General features: G+C 44.5%; 1 protein-coding gene across 3 annotated transcripts in view; it reads left to right on the top strand.

Annotated features, from left to right (window-relative positions):
* SNED1 (sushi, nidogen and EGF like domains 1) overlaps positions 1-11,994 on the top strand; it is a 95,819-nt gene extending 83,825 nt beyond the window's left edge. For all 3 annotated transcript variants that reach the window (XM_069975481.1, XM_069975480.1, XM_069975482.1), the window contains 10 exons: positions 1,617-1,729; positions 2,272-2,550; positions 2,634-2,772; positions 2,848-2,930; positions 3,016-3,111; positions 4,212-4,319; positions 6,852-6,939; positions 8,443-8,519; positions 9,942-9,979; positions 11,015-11,994. In XM_069975481.1, the coding sequence (XP_069831582.1) occupies positions 1,617-1,729; positions 2,272-2,550; positions 2,634-2,772; positions 2,848-2,930; positions 3,016-3,111; positions 4,212-4,319; positions 6,852-6,939; positions 8,443-8,519; positions 9,942-9,967 (1,009 nt within the window). In that variant the 3' untranslated portion in view covers positions 9,968-9,979; positions 11,015-11,994. The remainder of the gene's footprint in view (positions 1-1,616; positions 1,730-2,271; positions 2,551-2,633; positions 2,773-2,847; positions 2,931-3,015; positions 3,112-4,211; positions 4,320-6,851; positions 6,940-8,442; positions 8,520-9,941; positions 9,980-11,014) is intronic.
* Positions 11,995-12,068: the final 74 nt, after the last annotated feature.

Raw genomic sequence — 12,068 nt, 5'->3', positions numbered from 1 at the left:
AAAAAAATGTACAATATAAAGAATACACCCATAGTTCAGTGTTTTCATTAAGAGAGTGTTGACCCCCCACTCCACCCCTCTCTGGAGTGACTGACAGGTTGCTGTGTTTGCACACAACTGTCTGTCTTCTGCATAAGGGACAGTCAGAGGTGGACACTCTTCTCATTTTTTACCATATTGTCTACTAAGGATATGTTCACACTGAGTAAAACAGGCGGAATTCTACGGCGGGGACATGTCAATTCTTTGAACAGAAAACGGCAGAGAGTGGAGGCGCACAAGGCATCCCATTGACACACTGAGGCAGGCAGGATTCCGAGAGGAGTCCGTGGCGGAGTGTATAGAGTAGTAGCTGTAATGTACATGTAGTGCTCCACAACCCAAAAGTGATGAATTTAGAGATGTCTGTCTTCTTGATCTTTGATGTTAAAAAGTCCAAGATTCCCAATTCCTATCATGCTTCTACGATGTTTTACATAGAGTTCTTAAGAGAAGGATTTAGAGGCAGTGATTTCTGACAGCTTTAGGCTATGTTCACTCTGCATATGATTCCGTCCGTAGTGCGAACCGCGAATATACGCATGTAGTTTTGAGGTTGATGCGTTCGCTTGAAAGTATACGATATACGCCCGCACAGTGCACACTACGTATGAGCTTACGGCCGGATCGTATACGGCGCCGTGAAAAATTAACAAGACCATTGTTTGAGGACGGAAATGTTGAAATTCACGCTCGTGGATTTCCATGCGGTCCCGTACGGAGTACTTATTTCAGCCAAACTGAACTTGATTTTTCGATCCAAAAGGTTCTGTGTGGTTTACGGGGCTGGGCGAAGATGTCCAAGTAAATGACCTGCCTCAGATCGCTTCGAAACAAGCTAGGGAAGCATAACTGTACTACGGGCGTATGTTCACGGTTCGTACGCATCCGGCCGCATGTCTATTTTTCCCACGCCCGTAGTTTCAGCCGCACATGTACGGCGGCGTACAAAATGCGGCCGGACTCATACGCAGTGTGAACATAGCCTTAAAATGTGTCACCAGTGCAGCCAGGCGGTAGGAAGATCTAATTGTATGCTGGGCCGTATAGCTAGAGGTAGAAAGAGGGAGATTGTGATCTGCTGTATAGAGCTTCTAGTGAGACCACATCTGGAATACTGTGTCCAGTTCTGGAGAACTCAACTACAAAGATATTGATGATATATAACATAAGACCAAAGACGGGCTACAAAAATAGTTCCTATCTTCTGTAGCTTTAACTAGTCTGATTTCTAAACAGTTTTGGAACATTTTCCAGTAGCACATCCCAACCACATGTGTCTCTATCTGCCCATGTGGTCCACATACTTGCCTTGGGTGGTTACTGAGAATAAGTTTCATTGGGTGCACATTCTTTGAGTATTGTAGCTGTGGAAGGAAGAGAGTGGGCTGACAGCTTTAAGATGATCCTACGATTAAAGGGTAGAATATTTTAACCAGTCTGTCGAAAGGCAAGTGCTACAATACCTAGAGTATAGACCAAACCCAATATGACAACTTTATATTTCCATTATGCATTTTTTTTCAGCTTTACAAAAGAATATACATTGCTGATATAATATATTCTAATCTTCTCAGAGATCTACTGCCTGGTGAAAAATATTCCATTCAAATCAGTACCCTAAGCAGTTCTGAACCTGGCAACCCATCATCGGAGAGCCTGCCCAGTGTACCTCTGATAGCGTGGACACGTAAGATAACAAAAAAGGGGGTTTGCATTGAAAAGTAAATACTATAGATTTTAAAGAAGTAGTCCGGCGTCTGCTAAAAGCTGGCAACCGGCCATGCCCATGATGAGCACCTGGAGCGGCCGCAGGACCCCCGCTGGAATTCATTTTCCCCTGAGTTGTGATGATGTCGCAACTGGGGGGGGGCTGTCCTGGCTGTTTAACTGGCCGCTCAGCCAATCAGTGACTGGAGCAGCATCCAGCCCCAGTCACAGACTGGCTGTGCGGCCAATCCATCAGTTGGGTTGTGACGGGGACACCCCGGAGATCCCGGTGCCTGGCGGGGTTCCCATGGCCGTTGACCGCAGGCACAAGGTGAGGTAACTGCCTACTTGTAATAAATTTCCCCCCTGCCAGCTTTTAGCAGACACCAGACTTCTCCTTTAAGAAAAGTGGTTGGAAGGTCTTATGTATTTGTTATTTTTACATGAAAAATAATCAGAATTTTCCAAGCTTTAGCCATAACTTCTCCATATATGTAAGAATGTCACCCTTTCACTCACCAGGTCCGCTTCCTCCCAGTAACTTCTCAGCAGTACTGGTCACCACAAGCACTGTGCACTTAAATTGGGATTCACCCCCTGACGGCTCTGTGGATGGATACATATTTAACATAACACACAACCACAGCACCAAGAGTCGATACGTACCCAATGGGAAAATGACATCATATACTGTACGAGACCTACAGCCTGGACAAAGGTACCGCATCATTGTGACTGCTCTGCGTAATACTCCACAAGGCCCAGTGAATAGTGATCCGAAGACTCTAAGGATACAGACATGTAAGTATGATGTTATGGGAGAGGGCAGTAATGCTTTGCTCATATAGAATTCTTGCACAATTTACTTGCTGTATATCGCACAGTGCAGAGGGAGGGATCTCCAGAGCCCAGATGGACACCTCCTCGGGTTTTAAGAAACAGACCCCCACCGCAGACTCCTCCAGAAATACGTATGCTAACAGAGAGGGGTCAACCTCCTGCTGAGACCCCTCAAGCTCACAGGTAAACAAATGTCTCACCTGTATATTAACATTAGTATGACCTAGTCTGACATTTTCTCCACACTTGACATTACAGGTTTACAGAGCTGACAGATGGGAGAAGACGTATCACTGCTAGATTCAGCCATCAGAACAATAGGTCGATCAACATCACCAAAGGTGAACAGATGTCTATGCAGAAATAGATTTTAAGTCCAGATAAAAAATATTTTTCTTATTCCCCTATTGATTTTTTTTCTCTTAGAACCTGAAGCACCTATCAGAGTGGAGAATACTGAGTCCTCCATCCCAATAAGACAAGCACTGCAACTGCAAGACCCTGAGCACAGTACTAGAGAAGGTATGGAGGAGGGTGGCCGAGCCAATGCGACCAGTGAAATGTTTGTTGTCCCAGTTCATTTAGTTCCTCCTCTATAGTTCCTATTCGCTGGCAGCTGTAAGGAGTGATATAGACTCTCTCCTGCCACCAGTGGCTATGTGGAGAACTACAGGGTTTCAGAAGCCTTTGGTCCCAACACAGCTAGATATTCTTAATGCTGCTGCAGTGTTAGTAGTGATGAGCGCTTTGTTATCTACGCAATCAGCTCATCAGTGTGCTGCCTTTTAACTCACTGCCACTCCCAGGACTGGATCCAGCTTTTCCCATCACCCGGGGAGGAGCAGCATGGAGCGGCAGTGAGTTAAAAGGCAGCCGACTGATGAGCGGATTACAGAGATAATAAAGCAATTCGCTTTGTTATTACTCTAAATTCTCTCATCTCTAATACTAAGTTTCAGCTTATAATTGCATATTAGCATTAGAATAGACATTACGACTGGGGAAGCAGCCTGTGTCAACAGCATTAGCGTAAAGCAGAGTGAGCAGTAATTGACTGCTTTACCGTGTGGCAGCTGCAGCACATTGGACACAGGCCGCCCAACTGTAATATCTATTCTAATGCTATAATGCATCACAATAGACATTAGGGGAGGCTCAATATGCATGCAGCAGTGTTACGGTGCGTTTACACAGGCAGATTTATCTGACCAATTTTGGAAGCCAAAGTCAGGAATGAACTTGAAAAGACAGGGAATCTCAGTCTTTCCTTTATGACCCGCACCCTGTTTATAGTCTGTTCCTGGCTTTGGCTTCAAAAATCTGTCAGACAAATCTCTCTGTGTAAACGCACCTTTAGGTTATGTTCACACGTCGTATGAGACCGGCTGTTCCGTGACCGCGGCCGGGTCCCGGAATAGCCGGTCTCTGGCCGGATCATCTCAACCAGTACTTAAGTACCGGCCGGATGATCTATTAGAGCTTCCCATAGCATACAGTGAAGTATGATTTACAAAGGTATATAACTTAATGAAAAAATGTAAAAAAAAGAAAATAATTTCTTTTCATCAGAATAGCCCTTTAGTAGACAATGACACTTACTTTATGTATATATTGTCTCACAGGTACCCGTGGAGGCTGCCTGGAAACACCATGCATTAATGGAGGAACATGTGTGAATGGAGAGATCTGTGATTGCCCCCAAGGATTTAAAGGGCAACAATGTCAGTTAGGTATGTACAGAAAGATCAGTTCCTAGCTCACAATTTAATTTTCATATATATCAAGTACATGCTGCTGCTATATTGATGGACAACCAGCTAATTTTTAGTTCCTTTAATTTATATATACATTAGTGAGAATCACATACAGGCAGATCTTTGTGCTGGTTGACTCTGATTAAAAGACAACAGTTTATAAAAATGGACAATTACTTCTCTGAGGCAGAAACGTATAAACCAGTTAAATAAAGTAAAGGCAGCGAGGGAAATTTAAAGCGTAACTGTCATTTCAGGGTCAACAGTACAAGCGATTTTAAGAAACTCTGTAATAGGTTTTATGTACTAAAAGAGTTTCCTTCTGTACTGAAAAAGCAATCTCCCAGCCTCCCCCCTCACATCAGATGAAGCAGGATTTCTGTGTCCATTATGTGGCTATGGAGAGGGGAGGGGCTGTTAGGAGTGACTGAGCACGGAGGATTTCTGCACAGCACAACACCCTGCAATCTTTTCTCAGCAAGTTCATAGATAAGCACTGACCTTTCTGACCCCAGAATCCTGCGGTTTAGGTGCCCAGAGAGTCTACAAACAGCTGACCTTCATGTCACCTCTTCCTGCTCCCTCATCTCCCTCGGCCCCTCCCCCCTTCATAGGCTTACAATGGAGAGAGCAGAGCCCGTCTTCACTGGCTTCTCTGTAATGAAGACGTGTTTGCCTGATAATGCACAGATAAGAAGTCAGGGGGGGAGGCTGGGAAATTGCTTCTTGAGTACAGAAGGAGGCTTTTTTGGCTGATAAAACCTATTACAGAGTTTCTTAAAATCGCTTATACTACTGATTTCTGCAATAAAAAAAAAACATGACAGTTACGCTTAAAGGTATTATCCAAAAAACTGCTTTTTGTGATTCCAGCCTTACTGTGCTGAAGACCTGGGGTGCGTTTACACACACAGATTTATCTGACAGATTTTTTAAGTTAAAGCCAGGAACAGACTATAAACAGAGAACAGGTAATAAAGGAAAGACTTTATAGGGAAGAATTATATAGGCTACACAAGTATGGAGAGGAAACAGAGCTCACACAACAAGTGGCAGAGGCTGTACAAGCAAAAGTAAGCAGAATTCTTAAATAAAGACCTATAGAGGAAATGCACCAAAAGTTCAAAGCAGAAATAAACATCTGCTTTTCAGAGGTGTCTACTGCCTTTAAAGCGAATCTGTACTAACCAACACTCCTTCCCCAAACCATTAGTGCCGTTCAATTGGTGACATTAAATCTTTCCTGGCTGTGGGATTCAAAATCTTCCTGGTGCTGTGGTTGGGGTGAAAAACTTTGTTTTATTCATAAGCAGCTGTATCAATTAGGGTTGGCCTAGGGTGTCCATGCCCTGGGTATAATAATCGGCACTCTCCAGAGCGATCGGAAGTGGCGCAGGCGCACTGAGACAGCCAAGATTCTTGTTCTAGGCTACCACGTCTAATGCACATGCACCATCTTTATCAGCGTTTAGGATCTGTTATTTGCGTGGCGAACGCGCTGTGAGAGGTACGGGCTCCACTTTGCACTCAGTCTCATAGTGCTTCTGCTGTGCAAATGACAGATCCCGTATGCTGGTGAAAACTGCGCAGACGCACTAGACAAGGTAGCTTAGAACAAGGAGGTTGGCTGCATCAGTGTGCCTGTGCGGATCGCTCCACGGCATGCGCAGTATTATAACCAGGGCTCAAGCTAAAAAATACAACCATGGGGTGGGAGGAAGAAGGAGGAGAGCCGTTGCAGGCCTAGGGCATAGACACCCTAGGCCATACCTTATTGACACTGCTGCTTGAGAATGAAAAAACATTTTTCACCCCAACCATGCTGTCAGCAATCAAATGGTTTGGGGGATAGGATGGGGAATACAGATTTGCGTTAACAATTTCTTTTTTACAATACCACATACAACACCTAAACACCACCATACCATGATAGTACACAGTAAGACTGGCTTTAAAACTTATCTAATAGTCATATATACATTGTATAAAAAAAAAACCAGTAGACCAACTACTACAATGAATGGCCACAATTGGTTTTGCCCAGAACAGCGCTTGCACAAAAGTTTGTTTTTTATGCCAGAAAACAGCTGCATAGGATTAATAAATCCCTCCATTGAGTTGTATGCAATATTGGGAACTGCAGCAGTCACTTCAGTAGTGCCACAAAACTCTCCACATATCCCTAGACCTTATACAATTCCAACTGCATAAATAAATGACTTGAAATTTTTTTTATTTTTTTTTATTGAGAATTTTCCTATTTCCTATTTGACTTCAGTTCTCCAGTATAAATCTCCAGGCTGCTGCATATAAGTAAATCAGTCCACCCCTCAGTGATGTTACACAATGTGAATATCATCCTTTAAGGATCAGCTTGTGTGGGTCACTGGAGACAGAATGAGTCATTTGGCTGCTATTGTTGTAGTGCGATTGTGTGGGCTGTGGCTTTGTTTATTGGACTTTATAAGCGTGCGAGCTGTTACACAGGGTGACACCTTTGCTCTTCAGCCTGCAGAAAAGAATCCTTCGCCTGCACCAGACTGTACTCGGAAACGTTATCACATCCTGTGTGGGAGGGAGGAGTCTGTCACCACCTGTAAGTCATTAACCCCGACTACATCATTGCACCCTCCTGTCATCACATGGAAGGTGCGGAACGGCCTGTTCCATTAAAAGCACAGCACAGGGAGAGTGGATTCCCTCCAGAGCCTCTGGCCTGAATTGGCAGGAGACATTACACACTATACGAATAACTAACAAATGTGAATGTTTCCCTGATCAAAGAGATTTATCATGCCAGTATTTACTCCACTCCATGCTCTTTAAACTCTTAACTCCAATTTACAGCTTTGTTTAGTTTCATGCAGTTCTATCTGAAGGCATCAGAAAATATAATAATAGCGTTAACTCAAGAACCATAGAGGTGAGGAGTACCAACGTACTGATCCATCATCCATGTAGTAAAACAGAAATCAGTATAGATTGGTAATACCTTTGGAGGACCAATAAATGTATGTTAGGAATGTTAGGAACGAGGTGATGAGCCAAAGGGGGAAAAATAGGGCTGGTCATACAAGGAACAAAGTTGGCAGTTCGAGATGAGTGAACCTTGAAAACGTGATTACCGATGGCTGAAGAAGTTGGATGCAGCCCTAAGGTTGCATCCAACTTCTTAAGCCACCGGTAATCAAATGCAGAGCGTTTGTGTTCGGACCCAAGCGTGCTCGTGATTCCCTCATCTCTAATACAGATGATCAAACAGGGGAAAATCTTAGGTTCTATAGATCTCGAACCTTGTCTAACCTTTCTCATTTGATTCCCGATGCCTTCCCGGTCCGTGGGGAAGGAGGCGACAGCCCGGGTACCTCCTATTATTCCGGGATATAGCCTAATACCCAGACTGTCTCCTCCTTCCCCACAGACCGGGAGGGCATTGGGAATCAAATGAGAAATGTTAGACAAGGTTCGAGATCTATAGAACCTAAGATTTTCCACTGTTCCATCATTTCTAATCTCTAATACTTACCTTCCCCGCTCCCCCACTGATGCCATTCTGAACCAGCCTGATCCTACTGCACAGCAATTTCAGGATCTTGTTGGCACATGGAATTGCTTGCTCAGCTAGTCAGTGGCCACATCAGTATCTTATCTCAGTCCACTCACCAATCCCAGATGTGTTGCACAGCAGGACTGCACTTGTTTAAAAATGGTGGCAAAGAGAAAGGTAAGTTTGTGGTTTTCTTTTTTTCTGACAACAGTCTAAGCACAATTACTAGAGATGATGGAACCTTGAGCATGCTCGAGTCCATCCGAACCCAATCGTTCGGTATTTCATTAGCGGGGGCTGCTGAACTTGATTAAAGCTCTAAGGTTGTCTGGAAAACATGGATACAGCCAATGACTATATCCATGTTTTCCACATAGCCTTAGGGCTTTATCCAAGTTCAGCAGCCACCGCTAATCAAATGCCGAAGGATCGGGTTCGGATGGACTCGAGCATGCTCCAGGTTCACTCATCTCTAACAATTACCTATAAGAAATTCCCCCTTGATTTTAGAAATAATTTCCACCTTTTTTTTTTTTTTTTTTTTTTTTGCAGATACAGGAGAGTGTATAAGATCCAACATGATGTATGCTCCAGAGAGATCTGTGAAGGCACTGCCAGAGGCCGATCAAGTGGGTACAGTGTGAACAGTGCCATATGCTCATCAGTACATTGTGGCAATTGTTTTTCTTTTATATCGCAAAACACAGTACAAGAGGATGCAGAGCCTGGAAAATGTTAACAGGGTATTCAGTCTTTTGAAATGGACGGCCTATGCTATTTGACTCCTATCACTCCTGCAGATCAGCTGTCTAAAGGGAGGCACACTGCAGCCTTTCAGGCTTCTTCATACCTGCAAATTTTGTACTTTACTTAGCAGCAGTGTAAGGGTACTATTAGACGGGCCGATAGGGCCTCGATAACAACTGTAAACGAGCGCCGATCTGCTGGATCGGCGCTCGTTTACTGAGCCTATTACACGGCCCGATAATCGTTTAACAAGGGCTGCAAGGACATCATTACCGTTGCCCTTGCAGCCCTTGCTTAAACGGTATACTTTACCTATCCACGCTCCAGGGCTACTGCTGCGGTCCGCTTCTCCCTGGGTCCCGCGCACTGTAGCTTCAGGCGGTCCCGGCCTGTGATTGGCTGAGCGGGCCTGTCAGGTCAGACAGGACGCTCTGAAGCTAGAGCGTGGGGGACCTGGGGAGAAGCAGACCGCAGCAGCAGTCTCTGGAATGTCCCACCTCAGTCGCTGATTGGCTGATCGGCATGTCTCATGCTGACCACTAACCAGAAAGTCTGGGGCTGCGTTACAGAGGAGTAGCTGGGAGCAGGGAGCTGTCTTAAGCCCCAATTAAACAGGGCGACTGTAAGGGCCCTTTTACACAGAAAGATTTTCTGACAGATTATCTGCCAAAGATTTGAAGCCAAAGCCTGGAATGGACTATAAACAGAGATCAGGTCATAAAGGAAAGCCTAATATTTCTCTTCTTTTCAAATCCATTCCTGGTTTTGGCTTCAAATCTTTGGCAGATAATCTGTCAGATAATCTTTCTGTGTAAAAGGGCCCTAAGGAGCAAACGAGCGCTGTCAGGTGCAGGGGGCTGCCCGGGTGATCGCTTGCATAGCATATAGCAGCGGTCTGCTTCCGCCGCTCCTATTCCGCGGTGCACTGGCAGCAGATTGTTGCTAAATGAGTCGTTTGTCTTTTAACATGTTGAAAGACAAATGACTACAACGATCAGCTGACATTGTTAATGTCGACTGATCGTTGTGTTCTATTACACAGGACGATTATTGGCTGTAACGGGCGTAAGAGGAGTGGTGGGGAGCAGGGAAGGTAAGTATGACTTCCCATCCTCCCTCTCCATCTGCATTAGCACCTTTTTTAAAACTTATACCCAGGTTGGTAAACCCCTTTAAACATTGTGAGATACGTGACTCAAAACCCTTTTGCAGCTCTTTTGCTCTCGCCCATACCCTTTTAATCCAACCATGTGCATCCATTTATGTGTGCAATCAGTAAAATAATTATTTTTATTTTTTCTTAGAAAAGAGAGTCTCAAGCAAACCTTGAAGATAAGATCAGGTACGGAACATGACTATCTACATTTAATCTATCCATAGCTTGAGGGCTTAGTGAACAGTGTATGCGAGCGCGGATTTGCTAGATAAACAATATTCACACAGCAAGGGCTGCACAGACATCATTAGTGAAGTCCATGCAGCCCTTGCCTAAGAGTATGTGCACACTATGGAATCCCGACAGAACACCCGTCACGGATTCCACAGCTCGCAGACTCTGGCGGCCACACGCATCTCCACTGCTACCATAGACTCCATTCTATGGTTTGCCAGATTCCACCATCCTCCTGAAGAATGAACCCGCTACTAGCTGGGGAATCTGCGACGGGTGTTCTGTCGGGATTCCGTAGTGTGCACATACCCTTAAGTGTAAAATATTAAACTTTATACATACCTGTCCACGCTGGCTGATGTTATTCTAGCTTGTGACCACTCCCCACAGCTGCCGCTGGAACTTTTGAGTTAGTCTCTGAAGTGACAGGCTCAGCCAGTCACTGGCCGAGACAGGACAATGCCGCAGCTGGTAATTGGCTGAATGGCCTGTAACTTCAGAGACAGGGTCAGAAGTTCCAGCAGTGGCTGCAGGGAGCAGGCAGAAGCTAGAAGAAACCCAGGTAGCGTGGAGACTTATGTATAAAGATTTTTTTATTTTAACCCATTCATCAGCTGTCGGCCACACATCATGATCAGCTGATCATTGTCTTCATTACACAGAGTAATAATCTGCCCGTCTAATAGGACCCTAAGTGATTACATTAACCCTTCAGTGTGGTGACAAGGTGATTTTATTGCTGTCACTGCTGTTATTGATCATTGGCACAGTACACTACTATTGTTAGCATGTGAAGGCAGGAGGGGATTGCGGATGCTTTTGTTTTTCCCTCCAAAATGTATTATATTATTTTTTGATGAAAGTGATTGTTGGAATATATTCCTCATGTCCTATAAAAGAAACAAGAGTCGGTAAACAAATCTGATGCAGTCTTTGTTACCATTTATATCACATCAATGACATTTCAAACTCTTCATCCTTTCACAGACACAGAAGCACTAGGCACTGCTTGGGGATGGATTCATACATTGTATGGCCCCATGTGAGGCACTGAGCTTGTCTGCCCCTCTTCCTAACGTCATGGGACCCTGCAACTTCTCTCAGTGTGCAAAGACACAGCTGGCACCGGCCATATAATACCATCACTGAGTGACCTAAGGAGAAATCTCTCCCCTTGGCCTCCTCTGCTGGGGGTCTTCAGCCAAAGATCTGCAAGACCATTACTCCTTCCTGCGTGCAGGCCTTGTGACACTCGTACTGTGTAATCTGTCAGACAGGCAGAGCTCGGGATTGCCGCCTCTGCAACCAATCTCAAAGAAATCACTCCAATCATCTCGTCGACTCAGACTGGCCCAGTGCTGGCCCCAATATTGGAATGTGTAGCACAGAACTCCCCGTATCCATGTCAGTTTTATTAGCTCGAATGCTGGAATGACCTGCAGATTGTTACTCTGTGGTGCTCCTATGAACTGGCACAGGCATTATGGACTAGTATGTGGGAGATAGAAACCGCTCTACAATGATGACCACAGATACACCTCTGCTGCTCTGTTTCGTCACTGCATCTGCAAGTACAGTTTGAAATTCTCAGTAATTATGTAGCTTAGAGATTGATAGGAAAGCACCAGACAAATCAAGAAGCTCATTGTGCAATTCTCAGAACTTGTTTTTTTTTTCTTTTTAAGACTCTAAAGCATTCTGTGTATGTGGGATTGTCCCAACAGTCTCTATCATAAGGAAATGGGTAAAGAATTGTTCATTCGGGATGATAGGGCCTTGTACAGAAATGACCAGGTTCCACATACGCTGTAGCAGCAGCAGAAAGTCAGAGCGTTGCGCACGACTTTTTACAAGCTCAGGCAGCAGCATGTTAGGTTGTACCTCCAGGTGAGGGAACGACAGCACTCAGAACTGCACCTAAGAAGATTGGGTTCGAACAGTGTTTGTTATATGTTTCCATCAGACCAGGCGCTTGTTTGTTTTTTTTTGTTTCGTTTTTATAATAAAACATTTTATAAAACAATTGCAGTTTGTTCTCTTG

The sequence above is a fragment of the Dendropsophus ebraccatus genome, chromosome 6 (genome assembly GCF_027789765.1).
Source record: "Dendropsophus ebraccatus isolate aDenEbr1 chromosome 6, aDenEbr1.pat, whole genome shotgun sequence".
NCBI classification, from domain to species: domain Eukaryota; kingdom Metazoa; phylum Chordata; class Amphibia; order Anura; family Hylidae; genus Dendropsophus; species Dendropsophus ebraccatus.
Note: the sequence above shows the minus strand (reverse complement) of the source record. Positions and strands in the feature narration are given on the sequence as shown.